The sequence below is a fragment of the Balaenoptera ricei genome, chromosome 3 (genome assembly GCF_028023285.1).
Source record: "Balaenoptera ricei isolate mBalRic1 chromosome 3, mBalRic1.hap2, whole genome shotgun sequence".
Lineage (NCBI taxonomy): Eukaryota > Metazoa > Chordata > Mammalia > Artiodactyla > Balaenopteridae > Balaenoptera > Balaenoptera ricei.
The window spans coordinates 169,013,819-169,036,235 of NC_082641.1; the positions used below are offsets into that span (position 1 = coordinate 169,013,819).

General features: G+C 47.8%; 1 protein-coding gene across 7 annotated transcripts in view; it reads right to left on the reverse strand.

The window, feature by feature from the left end:
• GATAD2A (GATA zinc finger domain containing 2A) overlaps nt 1-22,417 on the reverse strand; it is a 99,090-nt gene that overhangs the window by 50,009 nt on the left and 26,664 nt on the right. For 5 of the 7 annotated variants that reach the window (XM_059918020.1, XM_059918023.1, XM_059918026.1 and 2 more), the window contains exon 2: nt 10,253-10,341. In XM_059918020.1, the coding sequence (XP_059774003.1) occupies nt 10,253-10,267 (15 nt within the window). In that variant the 5' untranslated portion in view covers nt 10,268-10,341. Of the gene's footprint in view, nt 1-8,160; nt 8,275-10,252; nt 10,342-21,030; nt 21,142-22,417 lie in introns of all 7 variants that reach the window. The other 2 variants (XM_059918024.1, XM_059918021.1) reach the window with 2 other exon arrangements.

Sequence of the window (22,417 nt, forward strand, 5' to 3'; positions counted from 1 at the left end):
AACAGCCAGCCCTCTGGTAGCATGCCCAGCCGCTCAAACTCACCTGGGGACATGCAGGGCCTGGCCTGGAACAGCCAAGTCCCCTGACCTCAACAACCATCCTCCCTCCCTGGAGTCATGGGGGAGGGGCGGCTAAAGAAAGCACAGATCCTGTTGGGGAAGATGGTGCAGGTAGGGAGGGTGTTTCTATCTTCCCCCAGACATCGACAATCTCCTAAAAACTTCTGAAAACAGGGAACACCACTAACCAGACAGGCCACGCAGATTCCACTGAGCTCTGTCTACCCCTCAGCCTCATGCCTTGGCCTCTGAGTGCCCCTTCCCAGGGACATGAGGTGAAAGCCTGTCTACACCTCCTAGTCAAAGCACACAGTAGGACAAAGTACACCTAAACTGATCGCGTTTTAAGAGGGGGGGAGAGAGACGGGTAGTGAGTGTTTTAAAACTGTTGATAGCACCCCCAGGCTCACCCCCACATGAGGACTTGGATTTTGTGTTTACACTCTCAGAAGTGCTCAGTAAGCACCCAACACTGCCCACCTGGAAGTGGCCCCACATGGGTGTCTGAGCCTCTGACAGCGGGGGCCTGTGCCCGAAGCCCAACCCCTGCAGCCCCGGAGAGAGAAACAAATGGTGCCAGAGAACGCAACACAGAAATAAAGGTGCCACCTGTGAAGGGAATCTGAAAAATATGAAATGTCCACAGGGAAATGGTGACCAGGAGTCCTCTGGCGTAGGACGTCACTGTGAGGGATGTCTGGTTGAGTTTCCCTCCCACGGGAAAGGACCAGTCCTCTGTCCCTCCCAGCTGCCTCCCAGGCTGAACCTCCTCGGCCCACAAAGGGTTATGCCTGCCATTTCCATGCCACCTGCAATGTGCCAATCGGGTGTCACATCAAAAATGGGAGGCCTTAACCCTTCCAGGGCTGACTCCCTCAGGGCCTGGCCAAGAAGGCAGCCCTGACCACCAGCTTCATCGAGCTGGAAATGGCAGGAGGTTTTACACAGAAAATTCCAGGAAGGGCCAGAAAAGCCTTCTCCAGTCTTGGGAGGAAATGTGAGTGGAAAGTGAGAGAACCAAATGTGCATCTTTCATCGTTTTCAACAGGACACCCAGCAATGTGGTGACGCCACTGCCTGGAAGCGCTGCCTGGGCTCCTTTGTCAGCTCCTCCCCGCACACATCCTGCGGCAGCAGGGCCGGCGGCCGCCCCAAAAGGCTCAGAGCCAGCAGGGAAACCTACGTCTAGGACTAAATAAGTTTCTGGTCTCAATGAAGCCCATGGGTCTAAGAAACAGTTCCTACTGATGAACAGTTCTTGCAGCACTTCCTGCACAGCTGTGAGAGCTGGAACAGAAATCCTACTTCTCTTCTCCACCCTGTAAATGGAAATCTTCCCCTTGGGCAGGGGGTTGTTCTGGGTAGAGACACCTACAACAACCTCCAGGAAATAGCCAAGCTGACCTAGAGCATATCACATTAGTGGTCATTTTGTAAAACATGCTACTCAAGGTAAAAGCAAGGCCTCACCCCAGCCAAGGCCCTGCCAGCCTCTCTGACCTGTCTACTGCCGTCCCCGACACGTCCCCCCTACCCCTCGACCCTATTCTCTCAGCTCCAGCCACTCTGACATCCCAGCTGCTCCTCTGAAAACCAAGTTTACTCCCACCTCAGTGCTTTTGTACTTCCTGCTCCCCCTACCTGGAAGGTCCTCCCCCAGGTCTCTGTATACCACTCTCTTCTTCAGCCGAAACAGGAAAGTTACATGTATCTCCCCTCCACGTATGCACTTCGGTGGGTCTCTACCCCTTTCCCACTTCATCACCACTTGACATTCTATTTACTCATCTCTCCATTTACGTGTTTGTCCCCCCCCCACCCCATCCCCCACAAGAACAGAGAATATCTCTCTGTTCAGTGCTACCATCCCAGGGCCCAGGACAGAACAAGTGTTCAATACATATTTGTTAAACAGATGAGAAAAAGTACTTTCAGAACTTCCAGCTATGGCACTCCCCTTCCTGGTTACATAAGCCAAAAAGTCTTCATGTCAATAAAAAATATAATGATCAAAACCAAACAAAACCCTTACTGCATACCACATATGAAAATCAACTCAAAATGGGTCAAAGACCTAAATACTAAAAGCTAAACCTACAAAACTCTTAGAAGAAGAGTATATAAGGGTAAATCATGACCTTCGATTTGGCAAGAGATTCTTAGATATGACACCAAAAGCTCAATAACAACAAAAGAAAAAAGATAAATTAGACTTCATCAAAACTAAATTCTTTTGTGCAAAAGAGAGTGAAAAGATCAACAGAGCGGGAAAAACATTAGAAATCATATCACTAATAAGGGTCTGGTGTCAGAATATATAAAGAACTCTTAAAACTTAGCAACAAACCCAATTCAACAAAACAGGCAAAAGACTTGAAAAGACATTTCTCCAAAGACAGACAAATGGCCAATAAGCACATGAAAAGATGTTCAGCATCATTAGTCATTAGGGAACTGCAAATCAAAACCACAATGAGATACCACCTCTCACCCACCAGGATGACTATTAAAAAAAAAAAAAAGGAAAATAAGCGTTGTTGAGGATGTGGAGAAATTGGAACCACCACATATTGCTGGTGGGAATGTAAAATGGTAAAATGGTGCAGTAATGTGAGAAACAGTCTGGCAGTTCCTCAAAAAGTTAAATACAGAATTACCATATGACCCAACAATTCTACTTCTAGATATATACCCAAGAGATGGGCATTTATTCAAACAAAAACTTGTACATAAATGTTAAAAAGCAGCACTATTCACAACACCCAACAAGTAAGAACAACCCAAATGTTCATCAATCGGTGAATGGATAAACAAAATGTCGTATATCCATACAATGAAATATTTTTCAGCCATAAAAAGGAATACGGCTTCCCTGGTGGCGCCGTGGCTAAGAATCCGCCTGCCAATGCAGGGGACACGGGTTCGAGCCCTGGTCCCAGAAGATCCCACTAAGCCCGTGCACCGCAACTACTGAGCCTGTGCTCTAGAGCCCGCGAGCCACAACTACTGAGCCTGCATGACACAACTACTGAAGCCCACGCGCCTAGAGCCCGTGCTCCGCAACAAGAGAAGCCACTACAATGAGAAGTCCGCGCACCGCAACAAAGAGTAGCCCCCACTCGCCACAACTAGAGAAAGCCCGTGCACGGCAACGAAGACCCAACACAGCCAATAATAAATAAATAAAATAAATAAATTTATTTTAAAAAAGGAATAAATTTCTGATTCATATCACAATGCAGATGAACTATGAAAACATGCTAAGTGAGATAAGCCAGACACAAAAGGCCATATAGTATATGATTCCATTTATCTGAGATGCCCAGAGCCACGCGAATCTACAGAGACAGAAAGTATTGATAGATTAATGGTTGCTAGGGACTGGGGGGCACAGAGGTAGGGGAGTGCAGGAGTACAGGCTGATACGTACAAATTTCACTTTGGGGTGATGAAAATGTTCTACAACTACAGGTGATGGCTGCCCAATATTGTGACTGTATTAAATGCCAATGTACACTTTAAAATGTTTTAAATGGTGAATTTTATGTGAATTTTACTTTATTATTTTTTAAGGCAGGAAAACAAAAAAACAAAGTAATCTTAACCTCAAGAGTCACAACCCCTCTACGGCTGCTAAACTACTAAAACGCAAAAGCAGGTTTACTCTGACCCCCAAGAGCACCGAATAGGGTCCTCAAGGAAAGACTCCTTTGTGTAACAAGATCCAAACAATCGAAGAGCCATTGTCCACTGGGATGCAGTCCTTCCATGAGCAACAACCGTCAGCTTCTCACAGCAACCGAGGGGACCACAGCAAGCCCACGGTACAGATGGGCGTGTGACCACATGGGAGACAAATGGGACAATTTACCAACAGGGAGCCAACTCGGAGAGAGGGCAAGACCTCTGATGGCAGGGGTCACACGGGCCACCACCGCAGATCCGGATTCAAGTCAGGTCCGTCACAGGCTTCACACTGGGATTGTGCCAGACGCCTCAGTCTCATAGCCATTTCACTCACGCATTCACCCAAACACCTGCTTAGTTTCTACCAAGGAGCAGGAGCTAACTGGGCCCCAGGGACACCCTTGGGGTTTCAACAAAAGGCCTCCCACCCATAGCAGCATAGCCCCAGTAAGCCACTGGGGGGAAACACACAGATGTGTGGGGTAGGCAGTGGACAGAGCAGGCTGAGACATGGGGCTGAGGTCCCTCGCACACTGGGAGTTGCAATAATCCCTAGATCACACGTAAGGCTCAAATCTGCAAAGCAGTGCTTATAATAAGACAAAGTCATCCTGAAGACCAGCTAACTACCTACCTTACCCCGTCTTAACTGGCTATGGCTGCTATGGACAGACCACACCAATAGAGAGGGGAGACTGATTTCTAATGAATAATATATTAATTTATGTCAGAAAACAACATATGGGACATTACAGCATCAGGGTGTTGATGCACTGTGGTGATAAAATGCACTCTGGGTGCTGGGGGAGGTGGGCAGAGTGCTCCCAGAACAGAAGGTGCCATCAGCATCACACTACATTAGGTCAAAACCAGAGTGCCTGGTTCATCTCCGCACACCTCAGCTTCCTCACCTGTGAAATGAGAACAGTGCCCACTTCATCACTAACGTTCTTCAAGGGCTCCATGAAGGTACTTTAAGTGTTGTTATTACAGAAGATGAGAATGCTGTAACAAGAGGTTGTCCCGCTTGACAGGCTACTGGTCACAGCCCCTCACAGCAATTCTAGAATCTCTGCTGAAGGTTTTCTGCTTGAACTTTAACCACAAGCGGCCACCATCCTCACTTTTGTAAACGAGTGTTTCCCCTGCCCTGGGTGACATGAATCATAAAGCTCCCTGAGGGAATGCCTGGGTCAAACCCCATCTTCCAAACTTTTCATTACGGAAAATTGCAAACATACCCAAAGAAGCAGCGAGAATAGCACAAATTAACTGCTCATGCCCACCACCCAGGTTCCATGGTTGTCAGACGACCACCTTGGTCTTTCACACGCCTCACGCCCACTAGCCTCTAAGAAGCAAATGCCATACAACATGCATTTATGAACAGTGCAGTGTTTATCACTACACAAGGACAAAAAACCACAATCCCATGCTCACACCATCAACAATTAAACAATCATTCCTCAATCTTTGTTGAAGTCACGCTTGGCTGAAATCTATAGGTTCCCCCGCTGCTTTCTTTTCAATCATATGTTGAAGAAATCAGGCCATTTGTCCTGTTTCCCACAATTGGGTTTTGCCAGTTGGCATCCCTGTGGTATAATGTAACACAACCCCAATGTCCCAAAACTAGATTTTGAGGTCCAACCAAGCACACATCCCTCTGGAAGCATGTGCACCCTTCCTTGGGGGCTGGAAGCCACTGAGGTCCACTGTCTAGACCCACCATTTCATCAGATGCCTGCAAATGTATGAATTTATAATTCCATCGTTTCATATTAATTAGCCAGAATGTTAATAGCTACACGGTCCATTAGCCACATGTAGCTATTTAAAAAGATTTAAATCAAATAAAATTAAAACTTGACTTCCTCAATCACGATATTCCAGGTACCACACTGGACAGTGCGAGTAGAGGATTCTGGAAAATTCTGGCAGCACTGATCTATCTTCGAAGGAAACCAGCTCTTACCTACTTTTTTGTTCCTTGCAAATACAGTCCATAGAGTAGAGGCAGGATAAATGCTTGCTCCTTTCCTTCTATCATCTATCAATTTTCAAAATGAGTTGATTCCCTGACACCTTCCGAAGGGCACCAGTGAGTTTCTTCCTTTCCTTTGAGCACCAATAGGAACCCTGGATTTTTTAATACATTTGATGCTCCAACTCAGGGACTAACTCTCATTCACATTTACCTGCCCCACCCTTGGTGGGGTGGAGGGGGGGGATTCCTTCTGACACAACCCTGGTACCATCTTATACAACTGGGACATTCCCAATGCAGATTTAGAATTAAAACATTTTCACTTAAGTATTTTGATCTTTTATTTGCATATGTCTTTCATCCTAAAAATTTTGGTTCTTTTTTTTTTTTTTTTTTTTTTGCGGGGGCAGGGTGCGGGTCATAGTTCCCCAACCAAGGATCAAACCCAGGCCCCCAGCAGTGGAAGCGTGGAGTCCTAACCACTGGACCACCAAGGAATTCCCAATTTTGGTTCTTAAAGACATCAATTACTTGTTTTCTCCTACAATATATAACAGTAAGACTATGGGCATTGCTGACCTGAAACCAAAAATATGATTCCTAAAAACAGTTAAAAATTTTTTTCTAATTTTTGCCTTTATGGCATATCTCGTATCTTACAATCAAACTACTATGATTTAGGGAATTCCCTGGTGGCCCAGTGGTTAGGACTCTGCAATCTCACTGCCGAGGGCCTGGGTTCGATCCCTGGTCAAGGAACTAAGATCCCGCGTGCCACATGGCATGGCACCAAAAAAAAAAAGGAAAAATAAAAATAAAAAATAAAATATAGGGCTTCCCTGGTGGCGCAGTGCTTAAGAATCCACCTGCCAATGCAGGGTACAAGGGTTCGAGGCCCTGATCCGGGAAGAACCCACATGCCACGGAGCAACTAAGCCCATGCTACTGAGCCTGTGCTCTAGAGCCCGTGTGCCACAACTACTGAGCCCGCATGCCACAACTACTGAGCCCGCATGCCACAACTACTGAAGCCTGTGTGCCTAGAGCCTGTGCTCCGCAACAAGAGAAGCCACCGCAATGAGAAGGCTGCGCACCTCAACGAAGAGTAGCCCCCACTCGCCACAACTAGAGAAAGCCACAACTCGCCACAACCAGAGAAAGCCTGCGTGCAGCAACGAAGACCCAACACAGCCAAAAATAAATAAAATAAATTTTTAAAAAATAATAAAATAAAATATAAACAAACACACATGTCTATATCCCACCCCCACCGTTCCTTATGAGGGATAAAAGTGAGTGCAGTACATCTCTTTATCCTTCACCTTATAATTTTTTCTACTCATTTCACCTTAGAAATCCCATCACCATGACAAGAAGACACCCCTCCTTCCTCTGCTCAGGGGCTTGGCTCCACCCCACTGGCGATCCAGCCCCATCAGTCCCAGCCCCAAATGACAAACATCTAAATTATTTCCAGTTTGCTACTTCAGAATGTTGTAATGAACAGTCTTGTCACAATCCTTATTTTTGACAGTCTATCTTTGGCATACATTTCTAGAAGTGGACTTGCTGGAGCAAAGGGTAAGCAAATTCCCCTCCGAGGAGTTGTGAACCTCCAAAAGCAACATATGGTGCTGCCTGATTCCCACCAAGAGAATGGTGTACACCTTTCAGGACAAAGGGTCAGAAATATCTTCGGGAAGCTCCAAAGAGCATTATTCTTAGTATCAGAAAAGACTGAGTATCTTTTATGCCTTGGTTAAGGGTCATCTGCATTTACTTTTCCTGTTTGTTTTTCTGTAAGTCACACCCATTTTGATCCTTAACACCAAGCACAAGGCCAGTCTCTCAGCACGAGAGCAGTATGTGTAGCTGCTGAACGAACAGGACCCGACAAGCAAAATTCAAGGGTGGACACCAATTCCATTAGCCCAAGCAGGCAGCCTGACCCTCAGTATTCACACCGACAGCCACATACACTGTGGGGGCATTGTGTGGGGGCTGTGTGTGTGCCTCAAGACTCCCCAGGACCCAGCTCTCCTCCTGCCTTGCTCTTCCTCTGTGCCCGGAGTCCTGGGCAGCAGGAATGGGGAGGCCTCAGCTGACTTCAGGCCATGGTTCAACTGAAAGTGGAACAATCAATCAATCTGCTGAGCTGACTTACACCCACGACAAAAAGTACACAAGCTGACATATTTATACATCTCTTAAAAATAACTGCTCAGGGAATTTCCTGGTGGTCCAGGGGTTAGGACTCTGTGCTCTCACTGCCAAGAGCCCAGGTTCGACCCCTGGTCAGGGAACTGAGATCCCACACCGCAGCCAAAAAAAAAATTGCTCAAGGGTGTTTTTGCCTGTTTGACATCGACCACCATCTGCCACAACCACTCACAGACCATCCTTTCCCGTCAAGCCCCTTCACTCACCGGGTACAGAGAGGCAGGGCCAGAGGGAACACCTGAGGGGGCTTCCAGAAATTCCCTCCGGAATCACCAAACTAACTGCTTTGTAATGCTCTGGCTGTGTCTTCCTTGTTGGCCCTGTGATAGGAAAGGAGCAGTTTTCTTTCATTCATTCATTCACTCAGCAAGTACTTACTGCTCAGACTATGTACTTCCTAGTTAACAAAGGGCCCGGGAGAGGTGGGGTCACCCAGCTGAGGACTTCAGAGAACCCTAAGCCAGCCCGCTGCCTTCAGATAATGCCCTGGGCTATAGGACAAGGGATGATCACTCACCCCTCTGGGCTGCAGGTAAGACCTTGTCGAGACGTAAAGTACCACGATTTTTCAACACTAATGTCCAAAGAGAGCCTGTTGACAACCAAGCACCAAACCCACTTTCTAGGTGGCTGGCTCACTGCATGCTGCCACGAGCACCAGGTAACGAGCACTGTCAACACCGATGATCCTCAACTAGCCTAGGAAACCAGCACAGACTTTGAGTCATTTTTTGTCTCCAGAGAGCTCTGGGGGCCTGGGGCAGGGCTCGGGGGGAGGTAAAATGGTGCAGCCACAATAACAACAGTCTGGCAGTTCCTCAGAATATTGAAGACTCATGACCCAACAATTCCACTCCTAGGTATATATCCAAAGGAAGTGAAAACAAGTCCACACAAATTTGTGTACATAAATGTTCACAGCACTATTCATAATTACCAAAAGGTGGGAATAGCCCAAATCTATCCCAGATGAATGGATAAACAAAATGTGGTCTATCCATTCGATGGAATATACTCAGCCACAAAAATGGACGAAGCACTGACTCATGCTACAGAGTGGATGAACCCTGAAAACTTGCTGAGTATGAGAAGTTAGACACACAAGGTCATAGATATTATGTGATTCCATTGATATGAAATGCCCAGAACAGGCAAATCCATAGAGATAGAAAGTAGATTAGTGGTTGCCAGGGGCTGAGGAAGGGAGATTGGAGAGGGACTGCTAATGGGTGTGGGGTTTCTTTTGAAGGTGATGAAAGTGTTCTGGAACTAGATAGACATGATATTTGTACAACTCCTGAATATACAAAAACATCACTGAACTGTATACTATAAATGGGTGAATTATATGGTATGCAAATTATCTCAATTAAAAAAAAATTTTTTTTTAATACCAGTAAAGTTTGTTTTTGCTGGGTAAACATTCTGGAAATGTTTTCCTGACACCAGGACTACCTGACCATGCCCATACTATCATCTTGCTATATGCAGATAAGAGCTGAAACCTCACAAACCAACCCCCAACCCTTGTCACATACCTTGCTCAGCCCAGCAGCCAGTTCTTACCCTGTGCAGCTGTGGCACTGTTTGAAGGGCATACACCCCTTGGAAAGTCACCAGCCAGCTGGCCTATAAGAGGAAGCAGCTAACCAACCCAAGAGGTCTCCAAGCTACCTCTGTGTTCTAAGATGTCTCTCAGTCCTACATTCTTCTCCAGGTAGGCAGCCCTGGCCCAAAACATCACTGGCCTGATAGTAACAGACAAAACCCCACCTGGGTTTTGGGCTCTGTCCTGCTGGGTCCCGAAAGCCCTGGACAGAGTCTCCACCTGAGAGCCCTAAGCAGTAGGGGATGGCTCAGTTTCCCCACAAGCATGGGGTGCAGTAAGGGCAAAGAGCTCCAAGCACTGGTGGTTAAGGATAAATTCTAACGGTTTCTGTCAGCATTGGGAAATCACAGGAATGGCCAGAGGGCAAAGGCCACTTGGCCAGGATTATCCTCTGCCCCTGATGCTCACAGAGGACAGTTCATCCTACTTGGGCCTGGCCTTTTCAAACGAGTGACCCCTGAGATGCAAGAGGAGAGCAAACGGCCATCCTGGAGGAGGCAGGGCCTGGGCAGCCCTGTGGAAATGGCCCAGTGTGCAATCCCAGAGGTACCTGTCTTCCTCCTTCTCCTCTAGGAGGTGGCCATCAGCTTCTAAAGCAGTGCTCTGTTTCAAATGTCCAAGGACCTTAATAAGGCCTATTGAGTAAGTCAGTGCCTGCGTTCCACAGATACTAGATACTACACACTCACCTGGCTTCTGGGCATGGGACGGTGGTCCTACCAGCCGGCCATGGTGGGAGCTATGTCAAAAGGCAACTTCCGTCAATGAGCTGGCCAACCTAAAGCAAAGAACAGAGGAAGAAACACTGAGTTTCCAAGGAAAATTTCTGGAACGTACAGACAGTTTTAAACATCTCCAATCCCGGGCTTCCCTGGTGGCACAGTGGTTGAGAATCCGCCTGCAAATGCAGGAGACATGGGTTCGAGCCCTGGTCCGGGAAGATCCCACATGCCGCAGAGCAACTAAGCCCGCACGCCACAACTACTGAAGCCCGTGTGCCTAGAGCCCATGCTCCACAACTACTGAGCCCACGTGCCACAACTACTGAAGCCCGCACACCTAGAGCCCCTGCCCCGCAACAAGAGAAGCCACCACAATGAGAAGCCCACGCACCGCAACGAAGAGTAGGCCCTGCTCACCACAACTAGAGAAAGCCTGCACGCAGCAATGAAGACCCAACACAGCCATAAATAAATAAATAAATAAATTTATTTAAAAAAAAAAAAAAAAAAAGTCTCCAATCCCTGGAATTACATAGCGAAATTCTAGATTTCAACCAGAGCTCTGTGTCTGCTACCTTCCAAGGGAGGGCAAGCTGAGGAAATCAAATTCTATCAGTCTCTGATGTATGACCCAATAAGGTGCACTAACCAATAAATACTAACATCTCAGACACTACAGATCTCATCTTTAGCAATATGGATGGAGACAAGAGGTGGTACACAACCACAAGCCAACATACTGAACACACAGAAAACAGTTCAAGGTTTTGATGATAATGGTAATGACATTAACAGCAGAAATAGAAATACTAGCATTTAATAGATGTTTAGTAGTGAGTTCCAGGTACTATGCTAAAATTCAGTATCTCTTTGAATCCCCAGGACAATCTTAGGGATAAGTTACACAATCACCCTCATTTTACACATAAGGGATCTGACATGTCTGATATTCAGGAACTTGCCCAGGGCCACCCAGGTCTCCCTCTCCGGAGGTGACCTCTCCCCTCCCCAGTGCCCACTCGCCAACACAGACCCCAAGGAAACCACCCACCATTACAGGCAGTGCAGAGTTTGCCCTCAAGAAGCTGAGGGCATGAGGCGCCCAGGGACGGACAAACTTCATCTTCCACATGGAGGCGGCTTCACCGCCATAGGGCAACTAGAAGTTTCACCCAGGGATCAACTCCAAAGGTCTTACACTGCCCAGGGAGAAAGAGGCTGCCTGTTTAAAGATAGGAAAACTAAGGCTCAAGAATGTTTAGGAGCTCTCCCAAGGTCCCAGAGACAGCATGGCCCCAGAACTTCCCCTCCTTTGTGACATCAGATGTCCAGGGCTCTGGGCACAGAGATTGAACCCAGTGAACCAGCCAAATCTCAGACTCCCAGGCAGCTGTCAGTTGTAGCTTGCCAAATATTGTCAATATCACCTCTGTTGTCATTCTTTGCACCCACATGACTACCAGGAGCTTGCTCTGATATGAAAACTTTATTTTTAAGCTGGGTTCACAGCAATTCACAGCTCACGGATGGCGAGAAACACTCCCACAGGAGAACTTGCAAAATAAGCAAATATCAGTGAACTCTATGGAAAGACCTTTGGGAACCAAGGAGCACACAGCATCCTCCTCAGTGAGGGCCAGGGCTGCTACAGCCACCACCAGGGCTAGCTCCTAGGGAGAGGGGCCCTTTCTGCCACTCTTTTTGGCCCCATTCAGGCTGGGAAATGCAGTAGATGCCATGAATCTTAGTTCTCTCTCTCTCTCTCTCTCTCTCTTTTTTTATTTTTAAATATTTACTTAGTCAGTTAGGCTGCGCTGGGTCTCAGTTGCAGCACGTGGGATCTTCGTTGCAGCATGTTTAGCTGCGGCATGCGGGCTCTTAGTTGCAGCATGCATGTGGGATATAATTCCCCGACCAGGGATCAAACCCAGGCCCCCTGCATTGTGAGCGCGGAGTCTTACCTACTGGACCACCAGGGAAGTTGCAATCCGAGTTCTTTTACCTCCCAAGCCAAGGCCTCTCTCTGCCATGGAGGGGGAAGCCTCAGAAAGTAGGCGTCCTGGGCTTTTCCAAGCACCTACTCTCTTCAGGATTAAGGTCAATATACAAAAGTCAGTGGTATTTCCACACAATGGCAACAAACAACCAAAACTCAAAGCTCTTTAAAAAAAAATCAGTTAATACTACTATAAACATGAAATACTTAAGGATAAATCTGATTTTTTTAAAAAATGTGCCAGACCTATAAGCTGAAACTACAATAAGACGTTGCTAAGAGAAATGAAAGAAAACCTAAATAAACAGAGAGATATGACTTTTCCATGGGCCAGAAGGTGCCAATTCTCCCCTAAATTGATTCATAGATTCAAAGCCCCAATCAAAAATTGCCAGCATGGGACTTCCCTAGTGGCGCAGTGGTTAAGACTCTGCCTGCCAATGCAGGGGACACGGGTTCGAGCCCTGGTCCGGGAAGATCCCACATGCCGCGGAGCAACTAAGCCCGTGTGCCACAACCACTGAGCCTGCGCTCTAGAGCCGCGAGCCACAACTGCTGAGCCCACGTGCCACAAATACTGAAGCCCGCAGGCCTAGAGCCCATGCTCCACAACAAGAGAAGCCACCGCAACGAGAAGCCCGTGCACCACAACAAAGAGTAGCCCCTGCGCGCCGCAACTAGAGAAAGCCCGTGTGAAGCAACGATGACCCAACGCAGCCAAAAATTAAATAAATAAATAAATAAATTTATTAAGAAAAAAACTGCCAGCATGTTTTGCAGAAAAAAACAGGCTGATTCCAAAATTTATATGGAAATGCAAAGGACCTAGACTAGTGAAACACTGAAAAAGAGAAACAAATTTGGAAGACTTACCTAACCTGATTTCAAGACATACTGTATGTAAAGTTACAGTAGCCAAGAGAGTATGATATGAACATAAATACAGACAAGTAGAAAGATGAACAGAATACACCCATGCACATGTGGACAAATGATTTTCAACAAAGATCCAAGTACCCTAACTCCGTGAGACCACAAGACACACTGGATATTTTCCTGAAGGGTTAACCTGCGAGGAAGGTGACCTCAATCTGTTATCATAATGCATACAGTGCATCATGGGGCAGTATGCAACATACAAGAAGTTTTAAGGTCACTTCAGACTTTCACCCTCCACCACAGCTCATGGTAAATTCAGTCTTTAAAGATGCTCAGATTAAAATCTGGAGCTGCCTTTTTTTTTTTTTTTTTTTTCTTTTTTGTGTGTACCATGAGGCATGTGGGATCTTAGTTCCCCGATCAGGGATCAAACCTGTGCCCCCTGCATTGGGAGCCAGAAGTCTTAACCACTGGACCGCCGGAAAGTCCCCTTTCTTTTTTTTTTGGCTGCAGTTGCCTTCTTGATAGGACTACCCATCATCCAGTCTGCCAGGAAATCCTATTGATTTTGCCGTCAAACACATCTGGGGTCCCACCACTTCTCACACCTCCACTTGCCACACTATCCTCCCTTAATACGACGGAGGTCTGCAAACTGGACCCCTGCTTTCACTCCTCAGCTCGAAACCTTCCAAAGGCCCTGCAATCACTCAGAGTGAAGCCCCATCCTCTCTTGACCCCAGAGACATGTCCACCCTCCTCCAGCCATGCTGGCCTCCAACACACCAGGCACCCTCCCACCCTGGGGTCCTTTAAGGTTTTCAACAAAATCCCCGATACTTTATAATTTTAACAATCGATTCTTCAATTTGCATCCCAAGTTGAAAATGACCTTTGAAAACGTAACTACCATACAATAATCTCTAAATGTCAACAAATGCCCAGTCCATATTCAGCTTCACACAATTTCCCAAAAACGTCTGTACACAGCCTGTTCTAACAGTAGTTGCTAGCTTTTGTGCTAGCATTTGTGCTAGCTGCTCTCTGCCTCCATCACTCTCCCCCACCATGGCTGTCTCCTCCGTGTACCCCCAAATCACTGCTCAAATGTCTCCCTCAAAGCGGCCCACCCTGCTCACCCTGCCCTTTCTCTCCCACAGCCCTGGCCTCTCCTCAAATTCCACACAACACAGCTACTGTATCTATGGACTTTTTCACCCGGCAAGAACATAAATGCCACAAGGAAAGGGGTGTCTGCCTGGTGCCTGATGTCATTTCAAGCACCTCCAACAGTGTCCGGTGCTCAATAAATATTTATAGAATGAATGAGCAGAGATGGTTTAACATTGAGGGAGAAAGAACCAATCTGAGGAGTTCACACACCAACAACCCCTTGATACAATTAGAGCAAAATTCACGAAGGAGCAGAAACCAAGCAGAGACCACTTAGCAACATCAGGATTGGGAGCATTTCTCTAAAATAAACTGTAATCGCTTTTCACTGGTATATCATTTGGGCTGCTGTGCCATCTACCCCACACCGGCTGGGTTTAGAGAGCTTTTACTGTTTTTATTTCCAACCCATATATTTAAAACAGTATCAAGTAACCCTTAAGTACACAATTACCAACTCATCAGAGACTCTTCCACTCCCTTGATAAATCATTATGGTTTGGCTTTGACCCTGCACCTGGGTACTCCACTTACATGCATACACACACAACACCCCGAATCTTCAACCTACCCAAACAACAATTTCCCAATCTGAGGGAGATCACACTTGGTAAGGAGGCAGAGATTGGTGATTTACATGAAATCAAGTCACTGCACTTTGGGCAACAGAAGTCCACTGTTGCCAATTCATCCTCTCCAGCTCAGGTAAGAGAGGTCCGCTCCCTTTTAACCTGAGGGGAGGAGCCCCCGGCCAGACACTGGCTGCTGTCTAGGGAGCTCCAGTTCCTTAGAGACGCTCCAGCTGCAATGCCCATGGCCAGCCCAGGGACAGCTCTCAGAGGCCATGGGCACCTGATGGGGAAGCCTGGGCTCTCCCAGGTGCCCCCCAGAGGGCCCCATCATCCCTTCCGAGGCCTGGCCCTATGGAAGCTGCACACCTCTGATCTCCTCCTACCACCGTCTGCACTCACCAAACACTTGTGCAGTCTCTAAAATTCTTCAATTGTATCTGCACCCAAATATTTACCACTCTGGCTCTAATCCAAGCCCGGGAACATGATATTAAGCCAAAAAACCTCCAAGATGAAACCCAGCAATAATACTATTCACCTTCTCCCACCCCTAGGTCCACAAAGTCCACTTGTTCCACACAAAATGAGCACCCCACCCAGACCCTCTGTGCCAACAGTCTTAGCGACTGTACTGCTAACTGCCAAGGAGAGGAAGTCCCCAGCTAGCTCTATGAGAAAGGGAGAAACTGAGGCAGGGCAATAGTGGATTATCTCAAGGAAGCCCAGAGGTCACACTGCTCCAACATGCGCTGGCTGGTTAGGGAAAGATTAACTTGGGTCAGAGTCAATTCCCTAATCCAGGGGTCGGCAAACTACTGCCTGGGCCTGTTCTGGCGAATGGTTTTCCTGGGACACAGCCACGCCCACTCAAGTTTGCACTGTCTCCAGCTGCTTTCATCTACAGGGCAGAGCTGAGTAGTAATGACAAAGACAGTAACCAAAAATACTGACTACCTGATCCTTGAAAGCAGGAGGGAACCATGGCCCTAACCGGCTCTGCTGAGCATTAAAGGGACAGAGATGACTCAGGCAGAGCAGCATGCCTGAGACAAGAAGTCAAGGCAGAGGCACAGCAAGGGGGTGCTTCAGCTCCACGTCAGCCCCAGGGGACCAAGCAGTACCTGCTCTCCCCAAGGCAAAGAGCCTCATTAACCCTATATGCCCACAGAGTGAGGGAGAGCATGACTTGGCAGACTAGAGAGGCAAAGAACCAACCCCCATGAGGGCCAAGGAGTCGACAGTGAGGCCAGCTGCACAAGCCTATCCTTGGCAACCAGAGCTGGCCGGTCTCCACTGTCAAGCCAAAGCATCCACCAGGGTAACAACCAGTATGTGCCCTCCAGACCCCTGGTCTGCCCCTGCCTCTCCTCCCTCAGCCACAGTAACCACGGCCTCACCAAGAGACAGACTGTCCACTCCCCACACTATGCCAATGCAGCTGTTCCTAAAGCTCCTTAAAACCCCCCAACACCTCACCACAGCCTTTAAGGCCCTGACTGTTTAGGCGCAGGTGACCCTATGAAGTCATCTGGTACGCACATATTATGTGTACACACACCACGCTCCTGGCTCCAACCACACAGGCCTTGTTTCGATTCATCTTACCCACCATATCTGCCTTCCTCCACGACTGGGCCTTTGCACGTGCTGTTCTTACTGCCAGGAAAGTCCTTCCTTTCCCCCACTCACCTTTCAGACTCAAAACATGTGTTACTCAGGCACCCTCTCCCCCCTTCCATCCCCGAGGACTACAGCCCCATCACGTGGCACGGCTGATCTTGACATCTGACATCAAGCATCCCACTAGGTTCTCTCCCCCAAACGCTCTACACTCCACAAGAGAAAGGGCTCTTGCTCATCTCCTTATCCAAGGCCCAAGGAGGCATGGAGAAGAAATGACAAAATGGCATCCTCTGTGAGTTATAAATACTCAACCACTATGTTTTCACCACCAACTTCATGCAAAAACATAACAATATAAATATAACATCAGGAAGAAACAATATGGAGATAGGCAAGGCCACAGCGTCGCCACAGTCCCTGCGGAGCCCAGAGCTTCCTGGGGTGGGGGGGAGCTCTCCCCAACTCCCTCACATGGCTGTTTGGAGAAAGGCGCCTGGAGATTCCCATAGGCCTCAATGGCCTTGTGTCTGGAAGGGCTTCCCCTATCACCAATAAGAAGTGTGACCTACCCCAGCACCCATTCACCCACACCCTGCACTCCCCTCCCCCTTTCTATTGCCAAGATTCCATATCCCTCCCTAAAAAACCCATCAACAATCCTTCCAACAGAAGTCCCTGCCCTCTCGAAAACTTGACTCCAGCACGACCCTCCTTTCTTCTAAGCTTCCCTCCCTTTCACACTACCAGACCATCCTGATGATAATGAACAGAATCCTACTGATGAATCACACAGCCAGCTGCTCAGCCACAACCCTCCTGACAATTAAACAGTCCGTCCAGCCTGGGGCCAAATCCAACTGTGCCCCTGGGAGCCCACCTAGCCCCTTAGGACTCAAGACCATCCTGAGGACCAAGTGGCAGGCCCTGGCTCCAGGCAGGCTCTCAAAGAGAAGCAACTAGTTCTTACTTCGACTACTATGATTAATGTTGTTCCTCAAAATATTTTGACTCCTTATAACAAGGTTCCTTTCAGTGTTTCCACCCTCGCTCCCTAGCAGCTGCCCAGGCAGTCCACTCAGCAGTTCAACACTTCAGATAAACCCCCATACTTAAAATGCCCAGGGATCAGGAACTTCTCTGGTGGTCCAGGGTTAAGAATCGCCTTCCAATGCAGGGAACGCGGGTTCGATCCCTGGTCAGGGAACTAAGATCCCACAGGCCACAGGGCAACTAAGCCCGCACGCCACAACTACTGAGCTCACGTGCCTCAACAACAGAGCCAGTGTGCCTCAAACTATAGAGCCAACGCACTCTGGAGCCAGCACACAACAACTAAAGAAAAGAAAACCTGCACGCCACCACTAGAGAGAAGCACGCGTGCCGCAACGAAAGATCCTGCATGCCTCATCAAAGATCCCGCATGCCGCAACTGACCCGACACAGCCAAAAATAATAATAAAAAATAAATAAAACAAAATAAATGAATAAAATAAAAAATAAAATAAAATTTTAAAAAGCCCAGGGATCAAATGTCCACATCTAGACAAGTCTGAGACTTTGGTAAGTGTCTGAAATGTCTAGCATTAGGGCATTACGATATTAAAGGATACCTTGAAGAAAGCGTCACAAGAACAAAAGAGGAAATAACTTTTGTGTTAGTAACGAGGATCTACGAACTAGAGTCTCCCCTTCTGTGCATACACACCAATATGTGCCATACTAAGGGAATTCTCTAACAAAGAGCCACAGAAAACCAAGAAACACCTTCAATCTCTGTGCTGAGCACTGGAGGAGAGAAGACCTCAAATGTTCCTGGACTGTCCCCCTAAATTCCTGCAGACTCCAGTTCTGTGTGACTCTACTGGGGAGGAAGTGCATCCAGGCCCCATGGCTCTAAGGACCAAAGAACACCCACGGAATCACGCTCCCAAGATGATGTTACAATGAGCCTTCTAGAACCATGTATATCTTTTTTTTTTTTTTAAAAAAGCCCCTAGTATCTGGCATAAGGTAGACCATCAAAATGTGAGTGCCTCTGTTCATTTCTCCCTAAGCTAACTCTTGGAGGATAAAAATGCATGCTCTGGGCTTCCCTGGTGGTGCAGTGGTTAAGAATCCGCCTGCCGGGCTTCCCTGGTGGCGCAGTGCTTGGGAGTCCACCTGCCAATGCAGGGGACATGGGTTCGATCCCTGGTCCGGGAGGAACCCACATGCCGCGGAGCAACTAAGCCCGTGCACCACAGCCACTGAGCCTGAGCTCTAGAGCCCGCGAGCCACAACTGCTGAGCCTGTGCGCCACAACTAGTGCAGCCCACGTGCCTAGAGCCCGTGCTCCACAACAAGAGAAGCCACCGCAAGGAGAAGCCCGCATGCAGCAACGAAGACCCAATGCAGCCAAAGATAAATAAATAAATTTATTTATTTATTTTTAAAAATGCATGCATGCTCTCATAAGGATGCAGGATATTTCTGAATTCAGAAAGGCTCTGGGGTTTTTTCTTTTTTTTACTGTGCTAAAATATACATAACATAAAATTTACTGCCTTAAATCATTTTTTTGGTCTTAGTCATTTTTAAGTGTACAGTTCAGTGGCATTAAGTACATTCACACTGTTGTACAGCCATCACCATCACCCATCTCCAGAACTTTTTCACCTCGCAAAATGGAAACTCTGTCCCCATTAAACACTTAACTACCCATTTTTCCCTCCCTCCCATGCCCATCCATGCAACCACCATCCTACTTTCTGTCTCTATGAATCTGACTACTCTAGGTGCCTCATATAAATAGAATCATGCAGTATTTGTCCTTTTCTGTCTGGCGTATCTCACTCAGCACAATGTCTCTCTCTTTGAGGTAGAACAACAAATCATTTTAACCTTTTGAGGCCTTAGTGTGTACAGAGAAAGGCCCATGGGCCTCGTACACCCACAGCCAAAAAGCATGGCTCTAGAACCCTGTTTCCCAGATCTCCCATGTCCCTGACATGTTCTACTATCAACCAGTCCTTCCCTCCACTCCCCAAATAAATTGCACAAAAAGATACTGGAAAGACTTAGAATAGTGAGATGAAAGCAGCATCTAATGTTATACCTCAGATGGACTTCAAGTATGCCAAGTCTCATCACCCCAGTTCTTGCCTCCCAGAGCACTCTGTCTCCCCAGGATACACCTATTCCAGGCCCATCTCACAGCCATGAACCAAGGGAGTCAAGAAATCCCTGTCAGATGAATGATAAAGATAACTAACTCGTCTTGGGCACAATCTTTTCCTATACGTGGAAGCCAGAGATATCACAGCACAACCCAAACCTATTCCTTGGAGCACCTGAGCCAGACTCAGAAACCCTTACGCAGGCCCACTGGTGGTGTGAGCCCTGAGGTCCAGACACGTCAAACTCAAGACAACAGAGACACAGACAACTAGCCCCAACAGTGCACTCAGCAATCAACGTCACTGAAGAGGAAAACACTGCATCCCCTCCTCAAGGTACCAAACCCACTTATCTTGTGAGGCTGACACAAAGCCAGGCCCAGGGGAGTCAGTCACCACACTGGCCAAGTCCATGGATGCTATGTGGGAAAACAGTGACACCAAATGACCCCACATGAGGTACTCAACTCCAACAGGAGGAGGACATTTCATTCATTACCAATAATTTCAGATAGAAACGCCCATAGCACCTCAATTATCACTTTGGTTAACTGCTCCAGAATAAGGAGAAGGGCAAAAATGATTTTCTGGGGTTCCCCACCTAGTTTGGCTTGGGCAAGCAGGCAGTCTCCTTTCCAAACAGACATGTCCCTGTGTGACCTGTGACTGCAAAATATAGTGTCCTCCTGGGACGACTAACAAGGGGGAGGCTGAGGAGGTAACTGAGTCTCCAGGACCACTCGGAACAGAAAAATTTGAGAATGAGGATCACAAAAAGCCCCAACCGCAGAAGATCTCCATCATAGCAGGCGGCCTGAACAGGAGGTTCCCAAAGCAGTGGGCCTCATTGCCAAGAAGGCACCATCCAGGTGGCCTCCACGTCACACGGCATGTCAACCAGCTGTATTGGTATTTATTTTCACGTCAAGAAATAAAACCTCCAGCCATTCCATTCTTGTGGCAAGTTTTCTTGAGTTTGTTTTTAAAGAAGCAACACCTTATTTATCACACAATCTCCTGGAAAAGCAAGAATCCTTCTTTCACCAAGTGGAGGACTAGATGTCCTCCACTGCCTCTGAGGGGTCCCGGGCCCTGGCCACAGGCGCCATGTGCTGCCTCAACCCAGGTCCTGTGGCCGTGGGCCTGTGTGTGCTGAGAAAGCAGAAGCAAAGCCACCAGCTGAGCACCTTCTCCATGCCGTAAAGACAGCCCCCAACTCTGTGATGACACGGGCACCAACCTTGACCTGCATATTCATGGACAGGGCAAAGACCAGCACATCACCCCAAGTCTCTCTGAGAGCAACATGAAGGCCATAAGCTGAGCCCAGAGTTTATACTTCCTCACCGGCCATCTTCAAACAGGCGGTCTTGGTGAACAAGCAGCAATCTGGCGCAATCTGGTAACTAGGGCAGGTGCTCCCCACAAGTTTAAGAACCGGTATCTCACTTTCCAGAACTGGAATAGAGAAGGGAAAGCCTGTTCAAGAGCACCGAAGGAGCAGTGTTCTGTGCTGGCCCCATTGTATATAAATGAAGACCTACCTGGGCCTAAAGGAAAAAACTTCATGGTCTTGAAATCCAAACAAAATCTAAAAGTAGTTCACAAAGCTTATCCCTGTAAGGTCCAAGATAAGACTATTTTGGTCAGGAAACAGCAGGTAGGATGGCAGAAATATCACCAAAGAAATGTAAACCAGGGGGACTTCTCTGGTGGCGCAGTGGTTAAGAATCTGCCTGCCAATGCAGGGGACATGGGTTCGAGCCCTGGTCCGGGAAGATTCCACATGCCAAGGAGCAACTAAGTCCGTGTGCCACAACTACTGAGCCTGCGCCCTAGAGCCTGCAAGCCACAACTACTGAGCCTGAGTGCCACAACTACTGAAACCCGCGTGCCTAGAGCCCATGCTCCACAACAAGAGAAACCACTGCAATGAGAATCCCACACAACACAACCAAGAGTAGCCCTCGCTCGCCACAACTAGAGAAAGCCCGTGCGCAGCAACAAAGACCCAACGCAGCCAAAATTAAAATAAATTTATTTTTTTAAAAAAGAAATGTAAACTGGGCAGACCACACAGTCCAGGAGAGGACCTCCAGTTTTCACCTCTAAAACGCACTCCCCTACTCCCCCACCCCCTCACCCCTGCCCAGAAGGGCCCCTGTGGCACTTGGGCACTTCCTGGGAGGCAGGGCTACTGTCTGCTCACTACCAAGGAAAGCACCCACCAGCTGTCCCACTACTGCTGGACGGACCTGGAGCCTCAGTTGGCCTCTGCCACCTTGATCCTCATGAAGGGTCCCATCCTCCAGGCAGGCAACAGGAGACTGAGAACAAGTGACTGAGGTCTATGTAAGGTGGTACTTTCCAGAACACCAAAGGGTCTGTCTAGAACCAAGTCCAGAGCAGCTAGTGAGTACCCAGGCAGGCGGCAAGGTCAGCATTGTCCACACACAAACCTCCAGATGCCCCCTAGCTGAGTTTTGGACAGAAGGGTGGCCTTGGTAGAATTCTGGAAATCCAGTCTGATGCTGGGTCTTCAAATACAAAACAAGCTACAACCATCTGAGCAACGAAGCTTTCCTAAGAGGCAGAATTCAGTTTCTCTATCTGTCAGGAACCAGGTCAAACAGTCAAAACCATCTAGTAACTTCTGACACGTGGCTGGAGCCATCCAACAACCACATCACAGCACTGATGGCCGTGACTGAGGCCACGTGTTCAGCCCAGGAGT